Source organism: Schistosoma mansoni, chromosome 4 (genome assembly GCF_000237925.1).
Source record: "Schistosoma mansoni strain Puerto Rico chromosome 4, complete genome".
Lineage (NCBI taxonomy): Eukaryota > Metazoa > Platyhelminthes > Trematoda > Strigeidida > Schistosomatidae > Schistosoma > Schistosoma mansoni.
Genome location: NC_031498.1, coordinates 372,146 through 397,695, shown reverse-complemented (window position 1 = coordinate 397,695; position 25,550 = coordinate 372,146). Strand labels below are relative to the sequence as shown.

The following is a 25,550-nucleotide window of genomic DNA, read 5'->3' as shown; positions in this document are numbered from 1 at the left end:
CACGACTAAGAACTGCTAAAGTTACATGTTACAACCACACCCCATTTACTTTGGTATAGTTAGACACGTAGTATCATTAACCCTAACATATTAAAAATTGTGGCTCAAAACCGAGTGTACCGATGTATACTTTAAGAGACTTTATTTGATATTGAATGTTCTGGTCCTTGAGATACTTGTAATCTATGGTTGAAGAGTATGATTCAAAATCACTTGTAGTAGTACAGATAAATTTGCTCTAAACCTCTAGCTGTAATATTATTTTATAGTTATTAATGATTCATTTGATGTGACCACTTTAAACTATGCTTCGTATATATAGTTCTTTATCACTACTAATACTATTATTTCGAATTTACTGATTTCGATATGGTTTCTTATTACTGTTATAATTTTGAATGTGGCGATTAAAATCTATGTCAAATCCTACAATGTTTGTAACTGAATGACTAACTAAAATTTCATACGTCATGGTACTGACCCAGAAGTTTATGCTGTCTGTGAAAACTTAATTGATGTAAGTAAGTGCAGTAGAAGAGACATAATCGTGAACACATAAAAAGTCAAATAAAAATGAGAACAATATTTGGTTTGGTTTGTAGAATCGTCCTGATGATGCATAGGTATATATGTTCAACATAAATCCATTGCTTATAAGTATTAAACATATGCTTCATCTGATAGAGAATATTATCATCATTCCAAACCCATATAACTTAGTAAACAAGTATAAGGTTTATGTATTCACTTGTGAGCTCTACTTTATATATGAGACCTATTGATACGACTAAACTGTCTGGAACGAATCAAGGAAAGTAATCCCACTTGAATTACTACAGTTGAACCCATAAGGCTTTATCTATTTTCCCTGAGGAGGGAAAGGTGATACAGTGAAGCAATCAGATGTCAGACAATACAAGCTTTGTTCTCACTCAAGTAGTTGGTTGGGTCGTATATAGGGAGTTTATTCGACAGTATCAGGATTTGAAAGCCCACAGTATAACAGAAAGAATAGTTCGAGCTCCTTATATAGTTTCTATATAACCCTCATTATATTGACAACAATTAAACGAAACCTTTATTAATATATCATTCAGTTATTCTATTATTAATCCATTTTGTAGTTATGCTTACCCGCTTCAAATGAAAATCCAGTCAACTGTATAATTACACTCGACATATTTGACTTTTTCCATCGGCGAAATCTATCATGATCAGTAATATTTTCCTCTGATTTTGGCTCATGATACTTTTCCATTGCTGCTGTCAAACTAGTAGCAGTAGTAGTAGTAGTAGCTGCAGCGGAAGTATTCGATGTATATGGTGTAAAGACATCTGAGTCTAACAATTCCAAACCAATCTCATCTGGACTTAATAGAAATGATGAAGAGTTGGGCAGATGCTGATGATTGAGAGGTGGCCATAACATATCGTTGGTTTGATATGTACACGATGAATTCAAATTAGATAAAACTTCATATGGTTTAGTCCAGTCATCCATCGAACTGGATATACTTTGTAGATCAGATAAATCACTGGAAATAGAAAACTGTTGACTTATATTATTTGTAGATGAATTGTTTGCCCAAATTCCATCCTAAAATGAGTAGTTAAATTAAAAACCATAGCAAGTATTACCTCTGAAAAAAATTCTACAGTAATTATTTTCAAGATTTATCCATTTTGTACGTAGTAAAATCACCGTACAAGGACTTGACGGGACACTTAGATTCATCTGAGTTGATATGTCCTCATTTTGAATCTATGTGAAAATGACGAAATTCAAAAAACTTGCGTAAACTGTGAAATAATATATAGCCGGTGTGAAAGCAGATCCGCACAGCAGGAGCAATGTTGATAATGCACTTTGATAACACTGTGTTGTTGAAACAGAGTGAGTAATAATAATAATGTTTTACTTCACATACAGAAAATCGACTAAATAAGATGTCCCAGGATAGATCAACATATATAGCTACCCGTTGTAAAATGGCCTTGAACGTGATTATCATTTACTACATAGGCAGAAAGACTACGTCTAAATGCTATTTCCTAGTTATCTGAGTAGTGAGCTTTGGGAAATTATTTGATCTTTTTGTTGCCTTTATTCAAGATCTCAAAGTGTTCCCAGTCAAACTCGTATTCACAGTTATCCAACTGTATGTGTATATATACGTTTTCTAAGCGAAATGTGAAGTCAAAATTTCTTATAGCGTGTTAGTGGCAAAGAGAGATTAGTTTGTCGAACGTAATGCTTATTACAATTATTACAGTTGATTTTGCAAGCGGTGTTCAACTTGTCTCCTTATGGAAGAGGAATGATAGAAATATTATGCAAACCAGGAGTAAACGATTCGAATCTCATCTATAAAGTAATGGAATTCAACTCGACTTCATCTACTACGGTCGACGGAGCCGATTAGTAGCGCAATAAGAACACACATATTCGAAAATGTGATTCAAATCGGGACATATGAATCTGTAATTAAGTTGGTAAAATCAGTTTACTTTTATTAATTTAAAGGATTAAGTTGTTTGGTGGAGATTCGACTGATCATTTTTGTCATGGATAAGTATCAACTGGCGGACATTGGAAACTGAAATTACTCGATAGCTGTTTCGTTATAGTCTGAGAATCTAAAGTCAAACGAATTCATGGCCTCACATAAAACTGTATTCAAAACTTTCAAGTCCATCCACGAGAACGTAGTCAAAAACCAGTGGTTCACATCGCCAACTTTATTCATTTTCAGAGACGGAACGATGATAGTTCAATGTGACTGATGAGAACGGTTTTGCTTCTGACATACCTTATCCCAATACATGACTTCTCGCTAAACAAGATACACTCACTTAAAAAGACAAGCAAGTAACTTTTTATAACAACTTACTGCAACAGGATTAAGCATAAAAAGATCTTGTTCAGAGAGAGGTTTATTTTGTGACTGTTTGTTTCGGTCAACCCCATTACATTCATTTTTTTTATTGACAAACGTAACTGTCGAGTGAGTTTTACGTTTCATCAAAAGCATTTTGGGTGATGATAAGTCGGAATTTACTAACTTATTCGTACATCTATTACTATTATTATTAGCGCCATTAGTAGTTCCAATACCACGATCACTATCATTTTGTGATAAAAATTGCGGACTATCATCTGAGGAATTAATGCGCCCACGCATTGACTTCCGAAGATTAGTCCTATTCGATTTACTACTGTCCAACACAGAACCTTCGGTTTTTAATGATAACGAATCCCATGAGGGTGTAAACATGGAGTGATGACGGCAAAGCGATGTCTGCGACGACAATGGTAGCATTGCAGCAGCAGAAAGTGGAGTAAGATTATGTGAGAATTTTGTTGAAAATGATGGTGATGATGACGATGACAATGAAGTAGTTGATAAAGATTTATTCGGAAAAAAGTTGACACATGTAGCAGATACGTTTGGAGTATTCTGTAGACTAGTGTCAATATTATTCTCCGTGAAACTAGGAGACGATACTTGTTTCATACGAATTTCATTTTCTTGATGATGACAAACATTTACGTCCAGCTCAATTGACCGCAGTGTGGAAAAACCTACACAGCATAACAATTTGTGGTAATTATGATTTGATTGTGGACTGATTGATAATGTGGATCGACTTTCGGTGATTTGTGTAAATGCCTGATAATCTAAGCACAAACGTGTTTGTACATAAGAAATTTGCTGATATATATAATACAAAAATATGATCTGATCTAATGTGTCAGGAATTCTCAGTTTTTCACTGTTCATTGTAGAAATTTTGATAAGGCGTGATAATAAAATACGATTAGTGTGTAATTGATCTGTAGAACCTAAAGAGAATTTGATTGGATATTGATCTACTGATTGGTTTATCATATGTGAGGATGATGATTTTGAATCCATAGGGATTAATTTATTATCAATATCAATTATTAACGATATTGGAGAATGATTGAGTGGTTGATTATCGTTGATAACTGTTGAAGGCATCGATATATTAATTGGTATTAATGACCATATAGTTAAAGGAAGAGATTCAATTAATGATTGGCGATATATTACACAATCATTGATTCGATGATCGTTGTTAGTAAGATGAACAGAATGGTATGTCGTCATATCAACTATTGTAAGAAATTCACTCCATACATTTGGACAGTGAATGCACCAAAATTGTTCTTCAAAATTCTATGAAAAGTTTTTGAAAAAATATAAAATTATAAAATAAATGAGGTTTTTAATGCATGTATATGTTTATGTACTGAGCTTGTGGTACACTTTTAAAGTGCTACGATAATATTATTCAATTTCCAAATCAAAGCAACTGGAGTAAAAAAATTGCTCTTACGACTTAGTGCTATTGATAGTTGAATAATTCAACCGATAAGCCATCGTTTCGTACAGAGGTCAGAAGATTAGGCTGTATAAGAAAAGGGCAAATGATGTTGACTTAATCTAAAAACCGTGAAATAGACGAAATCTAACCGATGACTACCCAACATAAAAATATTCACGACATAAATATAGACAATAGATGAACTTTTATTGTAATGACTTTAATCTAGTGGCTGGTAAATGACCTAAAAAAAATCCTAATGATGATTTACACTAAAAATTTTAAACATGTTTATTTTGTGATAAATAGCTTTTGTGTATAAGTTTATCATTTTTGGCCTATACTTTGCAAACGAAATATTTTATTTTTGATATTCGTTTATAGGGGCCATATTTAAATCAGTTCGGTTTTTGAAAGTAGCCATCATAAGATTGAATTGTTCGTTATTAATTCAAGTGGTTGATCGTAGTCAACACAATCAAATAATCTTTATACCGTAACGCTACCTTAATGTGCAGAAATAGAACATTTTCGAAAAGAAACATTGCATAAAGACTACCACTTAGTGGAGCTCTTGACTCATAAATTTGCCCGATTTAATTCACCTATATAGAAAGAATTAATTAGCAAACACTACCTTCCCATATGTCTATAGTGAGTTCAGTGAGAATGTATTCACTTCAGATAAATCGGGCATAAGGCCAAACTTTAGTTATCTAAACCTTCATCTGAAAAATACAATGTTGATTTGTGAAAATTCTATGGTCTATTTTAAAGGAGAATTAACATCAAAAAATGGTGTTAGTAAAATCTATCAAGTTGGAAGAACAACACAAGCTTCTGCATGACACTAAATCTGACTAGTACAACATAGTAAACTAATACTATTTGGAAGTGAAGACTAGTGGATACTGGCGTGATAATGTAGACACATCGTATTCACTATGAGAACTGAAGATGCTGAGTCTAATAATCGCTCGTTTTCAACGGTTATTCAAATTACACTAATCTATGATGAGAGGGGGTTTGGACCTGAGATCTATTCTTTCAAGAGCCAGGTGCATTAGCAGGTAAACTATCACTTCGTAAAACACTCTTTTAGAAGATGAGAGTTAGTTCTAAAAGACGATTTTCACAGCTAACTTGGTGATATACTATTGTTTACTCTTTTAAAGAACATATATAAACCATAACTGTTAGCGCAAACATGCACGTCAATTACAATAAAACAAATTTACAAGGAATAAATCAAATATTGTTTCACACCTTAAAACTTACGGGACATAAACTATGTAATTCTGTAGCTGACTGAACTAGTTTTTGGAATTTTGACAAATCTGGTGATTTGTGTGGAACAGCTTGAGAAATGAATGGATTATTGCCCATGCAACTGGTATCATATTGACCATAACTCAATTGCAAATTATCTAACAGCTTCTTCAAACAATCAGCAACATGTGATGATATAGGAGCCGCTAGTGACTGTACGATAATTTGATCTGACTGAAAGACAATAATTTTGGGGAAAAAGAGCAAACTGAACGAAAAAATTGAGAGAAATAGAAAAATTTGTTTTATACACTCATCAGCAATCATAGAGACAGCGCAGAAGCTATTATCAATACGTATCGATCCAAGTTACCTCTTTAGCCTACTTCGAATCATGTCACTTAGTGTTAAACTGTATACTCCAATTATTCTACAGACTTCAATTAGAAATTCTAAATACCCTGAAACGAACCAGTTCAGTAGTTAGTAAGTTTGCGAAACGATATCATAAAATGATCTGCCCGTCCATAGCTTTTGTGTAATCCATTTCTATGGTAGCCAGTATATCATGTCCAGGTAGACACCGATTTGGCAAATGACAATAAATATCCCTTCAGTTGGTAGATGAACGTTCACAACCCAGTTCGAAATTTACTATTTCCATCCAGTGTTTCGAAAGCCACGGATCATCAGATACTATCGTTGTGAATGAGAACACAGGCGAGGACAACTAACTATGTATTTAGCACAAATTACAATGTTACTTGGTAAAATACAAAAACCATACTATGATACACTATTTGCAAAATGTTCTTCAATTGCCTCAGGCTTCATTGTTCCTGGATTTCCACACAAATTGCTTTTTATTTCTATTCTTCTCTTCTTGATCTTCTCAATCTTCTGCTGTCAGATATTCTATTCCTTACTCACCATATATACTACTTATGTCGATATAAGTAGCTCACACCACACTATCACTCAAGTATTTTATGAGCGAGACATTCGAATTGAGTGACTCTTTTGAGTAATAGATTATAAACATGACTTGTTTGTGAATAGTATTTAAAATCTTTCTCCAACTTCTGGTGGCGACTGAAGTTTAGCAATTACAAAATAATCAATACAGTTTAAAAAAATACATAGTATTATCCATAGAAGAATAATTAATTACTTGTAAAATAAGTGCGTGCGGTCCAATCCAATTCGATGAATTCGTATGACGATTGGACTGTCCAAATAGTGAGAATATCAACTATATTTGAAAAAAGTAATACGAGTTAGATCATCTAAAAGATACAATGAATTCAAATGAAACTTTCAACACTGATTGACAGAGCACAATGATAATCTGAATCAAAGACCAGAAGAGGTTTACAGTCATGGTCGACTGAAAAAATAAACGTGATCACATATTTTAGATGTAACAGTCTGGTAAAGAACATTTTAAATGTTAGACAGCAGTTATTATTACCCGATCCCGATCGGGGTACAATTAAAATCAGGAAGCACTGAACAGCTCTCTCGTCATAGTATGGGGCTTCTAGCGATTCTCACTGAAGACAGCACTAGGAATAGGCGTCGAAAATACATAATGTCAGATGTCAATCCAGTGTTCTAGTAATCAAGTACTCGTCACAAGACCTCAAATCCTAGATTCAACTCTTGACGGGGTTATGATTGTACGTTGCAAGGGAGTCTTACGTTAGGATGGATTATCTGTTAAGTATTTCCTGGTCTTCAAAAATAACCCAGGCTGATATCAATTCGTAACGAGTGTTACCTACAAACCAATTTCATATGTACCTACAAAGTGAGTTACATTTTGAAATTCCAAATTTCAATTATCATATTGCTTCGATTTCACTCTGGAATACTGTTAATTATTACCGATTGCATTTGTCATTAGGTAAATAGTGTATTCCATGTAAAGCGTCTCGAAATTTTTTCATTTTTTCTATTCAACAGGATTGTAACATGTATTATCTTCACCGTACTCTTGTCCAATAATAATGGAAGCCTAAATAATCTAGTGGTTAAGCCATTTAATTTTCAATCAGTATACAGATTAGAACACAGTTCCGTCTGTTTGTCTTGACAAACTAGACAGCATCATTATACATTACAAAATTAAATAACGGATACACGAACCAGCTATAATACATACACAAACTTACCAACATCCGAATGTTACAGTAAACATTATGAAAACCAAAATCATCATATCGTATTAAAACCAAAATCATCATATCGTATTAAATTATATATATATATATATATATAGTGGTCGTATGCCCTATTAATATACAACGTAATGATACCGCCAATTAGAGTAGTGACTTATCGACTGGATCAACGACGCATAAACCCGTGCGAACAGACTAGAATCCTTATCGGTCCTTCTTGCTACCTATCCCTGCCTGTTAAGTCCAGAACACCAATCTCGGCCTTCGCGATATGAATCATGTATTTCAAACACACTGGGTTTATATACAAGTCAACAATTATACAATAAAAATATAGGTAATAATAGTCCATTAATAATTTCTAGTAGTTACTATTATATCCTAGTGAAGACATAAGTACAGGTAACTTCCGGGACCTATTAATGGACGATTATTCTATATATATTCTTATTGTTTAACTATTCAGTAATTAGATTGTGCATATCTATATTCACCTTATTATAAGCTTCGTTTTGACCTATGAATTATTACTGTACGATTTACTGTTCCTAAATTATATTCCGTTTATTGATTACTGTCTCCCACGTTCACAGCCACATTTGGTTTGATCTTGTACAAATATTATTTTCTATTTTATGGTGTGATACGGTCTGTCTGTCTGGTATATAAACCGAGTATGCTTGAAATAAATGATTCGCATAACAGAAGCTGTCATCAGTGTTCTGGACTCGATTGGAAGGGCTAGGCGGACAAGGGACCAATAAGGACGATAGACTGCTCATACTAGTTGAACGTCATTGATTTATCATAGGATCAAGATCGGAAAGGTCGTATTTCCATTGGAGGATAATTCACGTGATAGGAGCCGGACATAAAATCACAACAAACTGGCAACGGTCTATTTTTCTTAAATTCATAACAGTTACCATTCATTTATTCGTTGGGATATAATGGGGGTATTTGTATGCCAAATATTTACTGTGATAGAATTGTTGAATATTTACACAGATATATTACAGTGAAGAATAATATTCTAAAAGATGGTTAGCAAGTAAAAATGGTTGATATAATTGAGTAACCTAGCGTACAAGACACATGTATTCGAACTCAAGCGATATTGTTTGGATAAAGAACTAATGACATAGCTAGACTGATCGAAACGAAGTGATCAGGGCAAATGTTGAACTCTATAACTTAATGATTGGAAACCACATGATTGTATACCATCAAACAACTACACTGTTTTTATGGTAAAGGTAATCTATGTTGTGTGAACAAAACTGAAACAAAAATTATGGTGGTTTGAACTAAAATTATAACCTATTATAATTAATCACCTATTTGAATAAATCAGTAGTCAGGAAATAATTTTCCTATCGAGTAAACGTCTTAATAATTTACCAAACGATGGGGATTTTTTGAAGTACGTTATTGATCAGAGCGATCACAATAATCGCTTGATTCAATATTATACACAGACTTCCCATCATATGGGCGAACAAAGACCATAACATTTAGTTTTGCAAAATTTAGGGTTTACTGATCTTAATATTTACTTTAAAATAATCCTAAGTTGCAGAAATTCACCCGCCAATTTACCGTTCGCATTATTAAAAGTATCATCAAACGTAAGACCCGTCCAAGTGATACCCAGAATGATTATCATACATTCTGTGACGAGTACTACTTCTATCAATTTGGTAATCATCTTATTATACTAATGAGATGTAGCAAGTTGGACCGATGCATATATGTGCCAAGTCCTACGTTGTAGCCGACTTACTGACTTGGGGATGAGTAGGAATCTCATGGAGTTAGGTTTGGTCAGTAGAGAGGGTAGTTCTACGAACTGATTGGATTATCGACCAGAAATATGAGGACTATAACTGGTGAAAGGTCTACCCAATAAATACACGAAATGTTTTGAGGTAATTAATCATGGGTCTAACTAAATCAACATCCACCACAAATGTAGGACATTTTAAAGGGATATAATCAATGTATTTTAAACTCTATGAAACAAAATTCTGAGCTTTTACTGGACGGATTGTGTATGCCCAATCATGGTGAAAAATTATCAACATAAAATGTGTAATGTTACAACAAGTTCAGGTGATGTATCCACTTAACTCGTGAATAGCTTGTAAACCTTTTATAAAGTCACGTGGGCAAGTATTGCATTTATACAATCTCATAATGTCAGAAGTTAGAAAGTTCAACTATTAATACTTAGAAATTAACATAGAATCTCACTAGATGACCATAAATCTAGAAATAATAAGCAAAACACTCCAAAAAATTCTACTTACACGAGGCATCAAAGCTTCAAGACGGACATGATATCGATTTAAATCAAACAGTCTGTTTGATTGATTCGATGGATTCTTCATATCTCTGCCGCATAAGAAAGTTGACTAAATAAATATAACAAAAATGAGTTTGGATTTAGCAAAAAATGAAAATAATTACAAAGTAGCAACATAAAAACCGAGAAGTAAGAAGTAACAAAATTAGATATGCTTCACATAAGCTGACAAAATATACAGTAAAAAGAATTTCATTGATAGAAATTTAATTACCCCCATTCATTATCCAAGACCAAGGGTCAGACCAAAGTGAGATACAATCAAAATAAAGAGGAACATAGTGACGGGTTAAATGTCAACAACAACCAGTCATGATCAAGGTCGGCAGGACAAGCTATGATTTATATGTGGAGAAATCTGAACGCTTCACTTTTACCTGAAGTTTTTGCCAATGATGTTGTTCAGAAGTACAATGAAAGCCACACGACCAAAGTATCCACCTTATAGAACAAAACTCCACCAAAATTTTCCACCTATGCTACAAATTTTCATTATATCGAGGTGGGAAAAGGGATTTCAATCAATACCAGAATAAAGGAATATATTTAAAAAGGGATAGCTGGCATTTTTTATACTGTTCAAGATTTGTCACTTGAACTTACGATGAACGATACAGTATTTCTTACACTAAGACATGAAATCATCAGCCCGGTGAGTTACAGTGGCCACATACTAATAGACCTTTATCAAATCAATCTTCTGAATAGAAAATCGCTTAAGAATTAGAAGTACCACAAATCGTCCGCATTTATAAACGTTTACAATGTATAAATTACAAAAAGTTGAAAGCTATTGCTTTATTCAAACAGTTTCACATTGTGTCAACAATTGCAGCCATGACGTTAACAGTGTAAATCGATAACAGTATGTTTTATTTATTGACGGATAACATTGGAAAACAAATAAATAAATAAGAACTGTGACTATTTTATAACTAACTAATAATCTGATCAAACTAATTATAGGTAGTAAAAATCAAAATTCATGATTTGTTTTGTTGTGCTAAAGATCCTTCAATGCAACGGTGTGAGGAAGAAAATCGATCTTACAAATACTTGGAGCTCAGATATTACAGATATACAGTAAGAATATGTGTAATCATAATCAAAATTTTAGCAAGTTATGTTCGATGTTAATTACGATTATAAACTGATATCAAGTGAATAAAAACTATTAAAGGACTAGAAGGGATGGAAAACCAATGAATTTTATTAATTTGAATAATAGTTTTATGCTTACTACTAATTAGCTCGGAGAAGAATTCCAAAAAGTTCTAGTGATAATAGCTGTGATTGGTTAAGTACAATTATATCGTTATAAATACCGAGAAAACTGATAGTTGTACTATAACTCGAATTGGTGTTTGAAAAATCGAATCTCAACTCAGTAAACTAAAACGAAACACGTTGACTATAAAACTTATAGGTCCTGAGTCCGAGCTCACTTAGTGTTGTAGACGTGCTTGACTAAGGATCGAACAAAACTTGAACAAAATAACTTTCTGATGCGTTGTGGTTTTCGAACGATTTTGCAGCTAGAAAACACTTTATTCAGCATAAGAATTCTCTTCGACGAGTTTACTTTCAATACTGTGCAATCGTGTATGTATGTGACATATTACAGGTCTATGAATAACTATGTGTTGGTTAGAATTTGACTGGGTATTAAGAGAAATTAAACCATATGATATTTTTAAACAATTAAATAAGAGGGAATTTATGAAACATGAAAATATACAATTAATGGAGTGAATAGAGTAATTAGAAGTGTTGTTAATTTGAAATGCTGATATGTGGATGGTGATCCAGAAATCAAAACAACATTTGTGAAAATAATAATGATGACTATTTCTGTAGACATAGGGGTAAAACAATAAAAAAAGAAATTGAGCAAACAAACAAAACAAACCCATAAACTAACTCTATATTAACTAGAGGGGGATATCAAGCAAGTTATTTTTGCACAATCAACGCGGACTATATTTTATGGACAGGTAAGAAGAAGTTGGTTTAGACGTATACATGTTAGCGTCTTTGACTGAATTTTACAAATGATGACAAAGGATGACTCGGAGTTTAAATTTCCTGTCTAATAAATATTACAAAATGGATGAAATAATTGACCTATGTTGTACCTTGTTAAAACAGTGGTAAGTGCTTCTGAATAGAATGAAGAAAGGGTATGTACGAGTGACTTGTAACTAATGTTAGTCTGCAACGAAAATCTGTGTTAAATAGAACAAGCACTACAATTCCTTTATTTTAATAATATATATACAAAATTTTCTAACCATGTGTTTCATTCTAAGATTCAACAGCAGTGAACTTACACGACAACAATACAGATAAACTGAAGATAATTTTACATTGGACGAAGTATGTGCAATAAATAAGTTTTTAATTCCAAGGTCAACCAGGTCTGTTGGGAGATATCAACTCACTGATGACACTGGTGAATGGTTGATCAATTTCGTGGATTAGTTGAAGTTAGACATTAACACTGTTGGATGCCGGCTCAGTGGTCTATCGGTTGAGGGCTCTGGCTCGAGACTGGTAGGTCCTGGGTCCGAATCTCGCGAGTGCGGGATCGTGGATGCGCACTGCTGAGGAGTCCCATAATAGGACGAAACGGCCGTTCAGTGCTTCCAGGTTTTCCATGGTGGTCTAGCTTCAATTGACTCATGATCTCAACTCTATAAAAATACTCTTAATTTCTTAATCTAAAACCCAACATACACACATGATGAAACAAGAGTTTATCACTTTTAATCAAGTATTCAATACTTGTTCATATTTATCATTATATACCCTGATAGACGTATTCTCAAAAACAGATAGATAGATCAATGTATACAATAATAAGAACAACAATAGTAGATTGAACTTCACACAAGTAAACGAATATATTTTGGAAAATAGATAGTATTAGGAATTGCTGCGTGCGTTTGAAACAAAAACGCTAAGACAATAACAACAACAACAACAAACGACAATGAAATAACTTTTTTTCCAAATAAGGAATTATTATTCAAATAAAGAAACCAGAAATCGAAGCTAAAATGAATGAATGAAGAAAAGGGAGGGGGGAATTATAAATGATAAAACAGTAGAATACATGAAATATGTTCACTAGCTACAATTTTAATGGACTTCTTTTCAAGCTACACAATGAGATGATTAGTAATAATACTACCTAGTTATCTAAACTAAAGTAAGTCAAGTGAGATTTGAACATAAGAAATTACTGGTTAAAAATTGATTGCTTTAACAATACTAACTGAGTAGTAAAGAAAATACGATCGTAATTCATATGAGTTAATTAAAATGATAGGTGAAGTCAAAGCGATCTTTATCTTTATCTCAATGTGAGCAAACAACTGTCGAAACAGCAGTGAGATCTAACAGTAAATTAAATCAAAAGTTTGAGCGAAATCTGATGATTTCTGTACCATCTATAGAACTGACAAATACTTGGAAACTCATATCCTCAGGTTTCAAACACGATGAGGAACTAAGGTAGCTAACCGTAGAACGGTAACAAGTTTGCGTAATGATCGTGAGAAGTGGTGGGTAGCGAAAGCAAATTTGAAAAAGGCAGAAGCAATAGACAACAGTACACAAATGTTCAGAATTATCAGTGAAACAGGCGTTAAAAATCGGGTAACGACGGAACTATTTTCGACTCTCGATCTAGGATATTGGACCGGAGGAAAGAATATTTAAGTGGACAGTTGAATTGGCCTTTAGAAACCTTCCAATTACTTACTATCTCCGAATAACCTGTACGGCAAATCGGCTCAGTGGTCTATCCGTTAAATGCTCAGGCGCGAGACTGGTAGGTCCTAGGTTCGAATCTTGCGAGTGCGGGATCGTGGATGCGCACTGCTGAGGAGTCCCATAATAGGACGAAACGGCCATTCAGTGCTTCCAGGTTTTCCTTGGTGGTCTAGCTTCAATGGACTCATGATTTCAACTATGGAAATACTGAAATCTCCACGAAACCCCTTCTGATTCAAATCGACATAAGTCTCAACTCTTAAAAATGTTACATGTAATCTAAAGCGAAGGAAAACAGTAAGTCCAGAGAGATTAACCCACATGACATTCGATGATTGTGGTTCAGTTTTAGAGGCTATTTCGACTGAGATAGTAGTTAAGATTTGGGGACTGGACATAATCATTTCCAATCAGTCTCGATCGTTGATCGTCTCAGCTTACAAAATAAGACAATCACAGAGAAATCAGTTTAACCGATATAGTATCTAAAATATTAACTTAATTAATCACCCAACGATTAACTAGGGATCGAGAAGGGCTAACCCGGGAAAACAAGTCTGGTTTCAGACCTAAGAGTCGATGCATCGACCAAATATTAGCAATTCGTCAGTTTCTGGAACGCAGCCATACTTTTCGACGTCCGACTATAGTTGTATTAAACCTAAAATAACATTCGACTCTGTTGGTCGACAGGTTTTATGGCAGTAACTGTGATTGAAAGGTGTATCGTAGAAGCACATTAACAAAATAAAGGCCCTCTACTCCAGTAATAATGGTCGAGTTAGAGCTTATAGGGAACTGTCATCAGAATCGTCAACCTTACGTTATGTTCTTCATGCCAGTCTATATTATTATTATTATTATTATTATTATTATTATTGTTAATGGCTTTATTCAATATTATAATCTGGTACAATATAAAATTCTCAACACGAGTTATTTCAACAAGTTTTTTTTTACCCATTTTTACTCAACTTTGCCATGGACATCATTCCAAAGATAACTCTCCTACTGTCTAACATTTTAAGGGATTGGTTTTCTATCAGGAGATTCACTTGTTAACTTAGAATAAACAAATGACATAGTTCTTTTTTTGACCGCCTTAAGGAATAATGTAAGCACGTTTGAGATGCGTTTCTTTCCCTTCAAATTCGAAATTTTGCTTCACGATCGGTTCGTATCGGCGCCTGAATTACTTATAAAAAGTGAAGTAGTTGCGTGAGTCAACCACCCGACTGATGGGTGGGTTTACTGAGCAGCAGTAAGCTCCGTTCTACTTTATGGATGTGAAACATAGCCATTAAGAATAGAGCATATTCCTAGGTTACTGGTATTCAGTCAAAAGTACCTTCGAAGCATCGATCGTGTATTTTGAGATCACCGGATGAGCGACATCGAGAATAGGCAAAAGGTACTAGTTAAAGATGGGAAATTGATTGGTAAGGTAGTGCATTTTGCAACAACCGAGGTGGTTGAAACATGTGTTTCATACGCTTAATCACTGACTACCTTGATGGGAGACGTCGTTTGCTCTGGGAGTATACGAAGAGAAAGCTAATGGTTCCCGAGCCAAGATGTGGCACCAATCCGCGAAGTCACTGACAACTGAAGTGAGCCATGTTAATTGATGTAGACTACCTAGTTGGGGTTCACACGATTTTCGTAACTAATAGTTAGAGACTGGGTAACATGGATCAGAATCGCTCGAAATAGCAAAGATGCATTAACCATTTGTTTTTCTTTAGAAACTGAGTCCTAAAATCACCATGTACCTTTTTCTTCATTCTTCTATATCTAACCCTTACTACAAGGACTACGACTAATACTAATACTATAGGATTTGTCTTAACAATTTTATCTAGCTGTGTTTATACTGTGTGCGGTAACTTGAACCGAAAGATATGTCAGGTTCCAGGTTGCGTATGAGTGACTAAAGATGAATCTGCTTTATATATTACTTTAAATTCTTCGATTTCAACATTAATAAACATCTATTATTATTTGCGTACTCAAGTCATTGAGTTTAAAATTATAATCCGTACCACTGTTTTACTATTAACATTAGTTTTGTGGTTTCTTTTTTACTACACTATTTTACATCTAGTTAGTTGCTTATCACTTGAGAAAGTATGAAGTGTGACAACTTTTGTCGCATCAGAACGGAGATTATAGAAATGATAACTTCCGGAACTGTTTTATGGGTTATTACTATATCCTTATTGAATAACTACTAAACAATTAGAATGTGTTTCCATAATCCGTTTATCGTAACCTATCAACTGATATTATATAGTTTATTATTTCTAATTTATTGCTAATCAATTACTTACAGCTTATCTTATTCACAATCACTTTTAACATTTTGTGTATAATTGTAGTTTTTCGATTTGTGGTGCGATTTCGTCCAGTATGTTTGTGTATATATACCCATGCATACTGGAAATAAATATAGTAGGAGCTGGCTGGGAACAGGCAGGGAATAATGAGGAAACTTTCAGATACCGGAATAATAGTAGTGTAGCTTGCGTAGTCTCGAAGTTAACTATGTAAGTCAGAAAGTATAGTTAGTCGAAACTAAGACGCTAGGCAATAAACCGAGTAGTAGATGAGGAATATAAAAAATCATAATCAACTTCTGACTGATGACACTGGCGCGTGATGTAGATTAAAATTTCAAGCCACAACAATATTGGTCGAAATACAGTTGCTCCTCGGTTCTACTGATGCCGATACTGCTTCTGAAACTCTGGGTTTTGCTTTGACAGTTTTATTCCACTGTGCTGATGTGCTTTGGCAACTTGGACTACTGCACATATATGCCAGGCTCTATGTTGCGTATGATCTATTATTATATTGAGTAATTACTATTTACAGACGTAAGCCAGTTTACTTCAATTTCTATTGTTACTTATGGCACCAATGAATTTATTTTAAGCATTACAGTAAATTAGAAACTTGCAGGCTTTCATTAAACACACTTAGCATACTTCACTTGAACTTGATGCAATTAATTCACATACGTTTATGATATCCTCCGTTTTTCATATATCAGTCCATTTACACTTTCTGTTGTATGTTTTTAGACAGATTTGGGGATCGATATTTAGCTAATTTTAATTAGCACTAATAGTTTCTTTAATGTACCTCGTTAACGATCAATATGATAACTGTCCACAGCTTTTTTTTCATAAATATTACAGGTCAAGGTGAAAACTGCATTCAGATAATATTATTGTGGTAAATGGTTCAATATCTTAGACATCGGAACAGCATAACTATTACATTTTTTAAAAAATATTTCCATAGATGATGAAAAATATGAATAACCAATAATAAAAACAACAGATAGAAATAAGTAAATAGTTGCATTCTGTTATATCCAAGTGAAGGCATAAGTATAGATAACTTCCGGGACCTATTAATGGACGATTATTCTATATATATTCTTATTGTTTAACTATTCAGTAATTAGATTATGTATATCTATATTCATCTTATTATAAGCTTCGTTTTGACCTATGAATTATTACTGTACGATTTACTGTTCCCAAATTATACTTAGTTTATTGGTTACTGTATCCCATGTTCACAGCCACATTTGGTTTGATCTTGTACAAATATTACTTTCTATGTTATGGTATGATGTGGTCTGCCTATCTGGTATATAAACCGAGTATGCTTGAAATAAATGATTCGCATAACAAAAGCTGTCATCGGTGTTCTGGACTCGATTGGAAGGGCTAGGCGGACAAGGGACCAATAAGGACGCCAGACTGCTCATACCGGTCGAACGTCATTGATTTGGCACAGTCCTAAGATCGGAAAGGTCGTATTTCCATTGGTGGATAATTCACGTGATAAAAGCCGGACATAAAATCAATAACGAATAGTCATACTTTGAAAAATTCCCATATTGTGATTTAGAACAACATATATAAGCGAACAATATTGTTTTCGATTAGATCCTCATCAGGCTTTACTCTAATATACAGTAATATTTATATGCATATACGAAATTATTAAACCAATCTAGGCAGTTATTATGTAACTATTATGTAACATTGATTCAAGCCTTTTATTATTCTTATCACAACTAGTACACCTGTCATTACAATATCAATTTGTACTTTTCACTTATTATTAATTTTGATTATGTAATCCACTATTATCATTGACTCATAAACTTGTTCGCTTATATATGTTGTTCTGAATCGTTATACGTCCATTGTTTATTTTGTAGAGTCATAACAAATTGGCGACGGGGATTTTGGCAAAACAAATATACAACAATTGGGACGTGATTTTGGAAATAAATAAGCTGTAATCATTGACGATGATTTTTCGGAGTTAATATTATTCTTTGCAGAAAAAAAGAATGGAAATTTCTTTAGGACAGTTGCAGTTATTGTTACGGCAGCAGCAGCAGATGTTAGCTATTCAATAGCAACTGATTCAAGCAGTTTTGGGCAAACTTTCTCCTCGACCAGAGATTCCAGGAAATAAAGATGCCATCTATGATTCAGACAAGGGTGCAGTAATGACCGTTTTAGAAGTATGCCCATTGGAGGGTTCAAGTCCCCTTATAACTGAGGCAAAATGTAAAGTTGGTAAATTGGCCGGCTCACAGAAAGACAATATCTTGCTAAAAGCACATGAATTTGTGACAGTATCAAATGACCAAGAAACAGAAGATTCTGTAAATAAAGCCCTGAGTCCAGAATTAAATGAATCCCTATTGACTCCGCCAAACTCTGAAGACAAACTCCAGTCAGAACAAAACTATGGTCCAGGTGATATTGGTCAAGAAAGCTATCGGGATTTTTATCCAGAAAAAGACTGGAACAGTACGATGAACCCTATTGTGCCAAATGTAACTTAAAATCATTGGGAGACAGAAGCTTATAGTAAACCAGCTTCGTATCCGATTTGTCATTCCACTTTACGAGATATGGGTTCACATAATGATGAACATAATTTTGATGAAGTTTCTTATAATAAGATGAATATAGATATACATAATCTAGTTACTGAATAGTTAAACAATAAGAATATATATAGAATAATCGTCCACTAATAGATCCTGGAAGTTACCCATACTTATGTCTTCGCTAGGATATAACACATTCAATTTATACAAGAAAACTAAGACTACCATTCGATCGTTGAAAGAGAACATTCAGTTTGTAGAACCACTGACTGGAAGCAAAATATCTAAATCGATGCGCCAAAGCTTTTATAGTTCATAACAAGAGGCGAGAGTCCGTAACACCAAATCTCACGTGATACAGATGACAACGTAAAAAAGTTCTACAACATTCTCAATATTATTGGATTTTGTCGAATTATTTAAAACCAGAGTATTTTTTCTGTTGTCAAATCCGTTTTTTAAATATTTTTTTTCCTAATAAATGTTGTATTAATTAGTTAGGTATGGATATCCCACAAGAGATCAACCTTAAAGCAAATAGCTCAATGGTTAGAAAATTAACGGTGATACTGGGTGACACGAGCTCGAATCGTCGGAGGATTTTCTTGAAGATTGTAGATACCTCTGGTTAACAAGTGCCAACGAGAATAACACCTAAGTTAGTAGCTGCTTACAGATTTCTTTAAACCACTTTACACAAATACAGTATTAACCTCTAACAGTACCAAAAGACAACCACAGAAGGAACAACATAGAAAAAGAAACAATACAAATAAAATAAACTATGTGTCTAATTACCAAGTTTGACTGTAATGCCAATAGAAATGTATTCAACCATATAACAGTATCTGGATCGAAATTTATATAAAATGGATTGATTTGACAAAACAATGAACATGGTAAAGCTGAAATAGAAATTGAAGACAATGAGAATAAGAAATCGATAAACAAAATCGAACGTGATGGTGGGCTGATAAAAGTAATAGAAGTAACTGTGGTGATCTAATTGATAGTTGTCTTTAACAAACAGCCTATGAGATATGATTTTTAAGCAAACAGACTCCACAGGATAGCGATGCTGACTGAATATATATATATAATTATTAAAGGCATAAAGGGGTCATTGATCGTACTGAACAAGAACTATATTTGAATCCAGCTACTTAAACCAAAGTAGATGGGATTTATAAAAGATTTTAAATTCTCAAAAATACTGCTACAGTGCTTTTATTCCTTGCTTGTATACATTTGAGTCTCTGTTTTCTGTCACTAAATTTTCTCACAAGTCATCCATGATTAAAGACACTATTTACTTATCACCCTTTTGATAGGCTCATTGTTCATCGGTATTGACCTGCTTAAATTGATATTGTTTGGTCTCCACTGTTAAATCTACCCTGCAAGTTTTATCTTCTTGATTAGACAGAGCTAGGAAGACTGGAAGAGAACTGTGGTATTCAATGTATTCGAATTGAGGCAAGGTGTTCCCACCGTATAGTTAAAGCACATCAGAGAGGAGTTCGTATTTTTGAACAAATGGTTTGATCAATAGCCCAATCCTTTTTTCTAGTGATGGAATGGACCGATTCCAAATGCACTCGGCTTTCAACAACAAGAATGATAGTTCATATCCACATGTCTCGACTTAGACTTCGGTAACCAGCTAGCATCGTTAGCTTCTATCGAAACATGTGACTTGAAGCTGATTACACAAAGCTTTAATTATTTACTGAATTAAAATAAACACAGATGACATTAAAAAAACCACACAATGTAGTAAAACTGTGGCAACTTGAAATGATGCACAGATGTAATTGGTTATACGTCTTTCTCATAATTAACTGATTAACTAAACTTAGTAAAACCGTTTATTCGAATATACAATTATTCTTTAAATGATATAAATATCACAGTGACAAATAAAGGGACTAGAATTACCCACAGCATTGGTTAAATTGCCTGTGAACTGTTATGTTGGGATACGGTAGTAATTGTGTGTAACAAACAAGAGGATAGCTTTCATCAGAATGGCGCAAAAATCGACATAACAGATTCAAAATTCATAATAGGAAAATGTAACAAGTTCAAGATTTGAACGAAAGCGTAAATCGTATTAATATATATCCATAGTTAGTCTATCCACTCAACAGAAGCTGACTTTTCCAATTGAAAGCAGACATAAGTTTATCGACCAACTAAATTCTCACAAGTCATAACTAATCTGATCCTATGTTTACAAAAACAAAGATCTCATAATGAGAACAAATACTTTAAACTACTAGTTTGGAATATAGAGAATCATGTTTTCAAATTCAATCAATTTGCGATATATGGTGAGAAGGAGCAAGTGGATTCGGTTTTAGGGAGCCTGGTCTGAGAACACGGGAGCGATTAAAAAAACCAAATGGTGGCTATAAGAATTCTTTTCGATTGATTGTGGTCAAATTTTTGGGTAGTACTACATTGTCCATCAATATGCAGTCGATAATTTGGAAGCAAAACACATCTGTACAACAATAACATGGAAACTTACATTGATTTGACGAACTTGGGCTTGGTGTATTATCTACACAATAATAATTTTTAAATTCAATGGTAAGAAATGATGATGTATCAGGTAGATTATGTAACAATTTATCTGATCCAATGAAAAGATTTTTATCAATTGGAATTTCAGCTTTTATACGTGCACTATTGTTATTGTCGAAAAATGTTTTATTGGTTTGCGAAGATTTTGAAAACAATGTAGATGGATCGCCCGGCTTCAACACGAAATTCGGATAAGATACACATGATACAGTGATGTCAACTAATCGTAGAATACCAACACTTTGTAAAATTGATGTATTCACTGTCTGCAATAAACCACAATCCAATATAACAAATTGATTATCAGTAGAAACAGTTGAAGAATTTGTACTGAATACTTTACGACCACCATAGGTAAAATGAATAGGATTAATACCTTTTAACCAATTATCACGCGCACTGTGGAATTCTCGACAACCAGGCCAAGGTAGTTCTGGTGACACTTTAAGGCATAAAAGAAAGACAATTCTGAAAAAATATTTGGAAATAAGCTAGATTGCAATAGGATACCTATCCGTGAATTCGTAACACATCTGCTTCTCAATGTATTCAATATCTACCGATTTACCGTCCATTTAGTGAGTGAATGCAGGAATTAAGAGAATAATTTTCATAGGACAATTAATTCCAAGCTCCAACTTTCGTTTTATTCGCTTTTTTCATCTGGCTAGTTGGGATGCACTACAGTGTTCTGTTCATAGAAAGCATATGCAGATAGATTAGATCATTGATATTAAATCCCCGGTTAAATTTCTTACTTTTATACCGCAGCAGTGATCCACAAAATGAATGTAGAAGTGCTTTAAAATGCTAGACTTCGTATTTTTATTGAATATTGAAAAAAGTATAGTTATTATCACATACTAGATTTTGGATAAGGAAGGAAATAGTTAAATACAGTAGTTAACAATTGAAATGTTTTTGCTATTTAATTAGTCAAGTTAATAACTAGTTCAGTTAGTTGAAATATCTTATAGTTCAGTAAACAATTTCCAATAACCTCCATTTTATCTTCCGATTAATCCGTGATTATTTTATGACAGTGATCATACACAGAGCCGAGTTATGATTGGATCAGTCACTGTTAAAAGTTGAAAAGCATGGAGACGGATTTGTACTTAAATACATAGCCAATATGTCATTCGCAAGGTTAAAAGATTATGCAAGAAGTAAGGTAGTAAATTTATAATTTTGCATATAGATAAACCTCCATTGAAGTAAAATCCACTACGATGAATACATGACACTTGTTCTAACATGCATGCACCTTATACTGACCAATGTACCACAATAATTATGAATTCATAACCATTGAGTTAGAAGATGGAATTATTGAAGACTATTATTTGGAAAAATATGCTTTGTTTTTAAATATCCTATGGGAATTTTTAAGTTACTTTAAAGTAACTGTTACTGTAATTCAGGTTTGTATACTCTCTATTATGATACACTTGTGCGTTAGCGCGACAGCTAACCAACTGTTAAATGAAATTTTAAGTCTAAAATCAAAAGGTTGGAAACCAACTAAAATTGCGCTGTGCATTGGTTAGTATAAGAGTTAGTTGGAACTTTATAAAATCAGGGCAGTGATAAGAAAATTATTTATAGCTTATAGATGAAAGCTGGTGATATCATAAAACTGATCATCATAAAGTCTGAGATTATTGAGATAAGGGAAGTTGTCGACTTATTCGTACATCTTCATCCTGTGTTATCACTGTCATGATATTATAAAAAACCAGAGGACGTATGCTAATTCGTTATTGATTTTATGTCCGGCTTTTATCACGTGAATTATCCACCAATGGAAATACGACCTTTCCGATCTTGATCCTATGATAAATCAATGACGTTCAACTAGTATGAGCAGTCTATCGTCCTTATTGGTCCCTTGTCCGCCTAGCCCTTCCAATCGAGTCCAGAACACTGATGACAGCTTCTGTTATGCGAATCATTTATTTCAAGCATACTCGGTTTATATACCAGACAGACAGACCGTATCACACCATAAAATAGAAAATAATATTTGTACAAGATCAAACCAAATGTGGCTGTGAACGTGGGAGATAGTAATCAATAAACGGAATATAATTTAGGAACAGTAAATCGTACAGTAATAATTCATAGGTCAAAACGAAGCTTATAATAAGATGAATATAGATATGCACAATCTAATTACTGAATAGTTAAACAATAAGAATATATATAGAATAATCGTCCATTAATAGGTCCCGGAAGTTACCTGTACTTATGTCTTCACTAGGATATAATAGTAACTACTAGAAATTATTAATGGACTAATATTACATTTATTTTTATTGTATAAATATTAAGTAACTAAACTATGTATATTCATATTCCTCTTGTTATAATCTAGATTTTGACCCATAGACTATTATTATACGATTTACCATTCTTAAGTTATCCCCAGTTTATTGATTACAGTCTCCCACATTCACAGCCACTTTTGTCTAGATCCCATTTTCTGATGTGATGTGGTGTGTTTGACTTGTATATAAACCCAGTGTGTTTGAAATACATGATTCATATTGCGAAGGCCGAGATTGGTGTTCTGGACTTAACAGGCAGGGATAGGTAGGAAGAAGGACCGATAAGGATTCTAGTCTGTTCGTACGGGTTTATGTGTCGTTGATCCAGTCGATAAGTCACTACTCTAATTGGCGGTATCATTACGTTGTATATTAATAGGGCATACGACCACTATATATATATATATATATATATATATATATATATATATATATATAATTTAATACGATATGATGATTTTGGTTTTCATAATGTTTACTGTAACATTCGGATGTTGGTAAGTTTGTGTATGTATTATAGAAGTAAAAAGGTCACTCATATTCTGTTATTTAGTTTTGTAATGTATAGTGATGCTGTCTAGTTTGTCAAACCTGTGACCTGTCGGTTGAATACTAAATGTATTGACCAACAAGCCTTTGTTTCACACTCTCATCATTACTGCATGTTGGTACGCCAATGTAGCGTGGTAACAGTTAGATCAACTTTTTATATTTTAAAAAGTTAAGCATCATATAGTTGTGAGTAGATTTTTCCCCGAACATTCAAATCTTTCATATGTATGGTAACATCACCGATTTTTTCTTATTTTACATATATTCATTCAGTATGAAGTATGAAGCTACAACTGGAATATTATTAAGCCAAATTATAAATTATCCTCTCCCATTCTCTCAATCTATCTATAAAAACAATGGATTGTTATCATGTTAACTTGATCGAAAAATCACAAAAACAAGATATAATCTTAATCAAACTCAAAAATAGGTAATTTTAAGGCATAGTATAATTTAAAAATTAAAAAAAAAACGAGGAAAATAAACGTACAGTCTAAATGATATGGATACCAATCTATAGATAATATGGTTAAATTAACCCGCATTGATCCATTCGGTACAATGTTTGGATTGAGTTTAATTTCTAAGACGAAAGTAAAATGAATGAAAATCCAGCTAATTTTTGATAAATAAAAAAACTGAACGAACGCTAACAGTTATGAGCAATATAATTAAATTTTATAGAAATTGTAAAGGATGGTTTTCTAAAATCGAGATATTTGTAATTAAATGACAAAATTAATATTTTAGTGTTAGATGGTTTGCATCAATCCATAGAAAAACCTTAAATATAGGTTTCGTCCTGGTTGGAGCATGTCAGCAAGGCATACATGTAATTTTGATGAGATTGACGCTTCCGTGAGATTTGAAAACTTTGTGACCTAATGCTCTTGTAAGACATGTTACCAATGAGCTATTCAGGTTGTGACTGACTATCTCATATGGTACTAATATATTTATGCGTTTTTTCGAAAAGTCTCGACTGACATGAAACCTAGATCAAGGGCTTCCTACAGAATACCTTTAACTATATGACATCAAAACAGAGTCCATATGATATCTCATCAATAAAAATAGAGGTACATATCATTCTGATTTTCAGAATCTGATCACCGCTGAGGATCGAACAAACACAACACTATTAGGCAAAGATGGATAGTGGTGGAATGCAGGACGTGTGTTTCGTCCTATTTGTGAATCGTCAA

General features: G+C 33.5%; 1 protein-coding gene across 1 annotated transcript in view; it reads right to left on the bottom strand.

Annotated features, from left to right (window-relative positions):
- Smp_141600 (hypothetical protein) overlaps positions 1-25,550 on the bottom strand; it is a gene marked incomplete at its 5' end in the record, with an annotated part of 47,389 nt that overhangs the window by 4,981 nt on the left and 16,858 nt on the right. Inside the window, 9 exons of the mRNA XM_018796467.1 lie at positions 1,135-1,263; positions 1,357-1,597; positions 2,892-4,202; positions 5,629-5,853; positions 6,791-6,871; positions 10,112-10,216; positions 19,670-19,776; positions 21,405-21,902; positions 24,836-24,983. Coding sequence (XP_018651606.1) covers positions 1,135-1,263; positions 1,357-1,597; positions 2,892-4,202; positions 5,629-5,853; positions 6,791-6,871; positions 10,112-10,216; positions 19,670-19,776; positions 21,405-21,902; positions 24,836-24,983 — 2,845 coding nt within the window. The remainder of the gene's footprint in view (positions 1-1,134; positions 1,264-1,356; positions 1,598-2,891; positions 4,203-5,628; positions 5,854-6,790; positions 6,872-10,111; positions 10,217-19,669; positions 19,777-21,404; positions 21,903-24,835; positions 24,984-25,550) is intronic.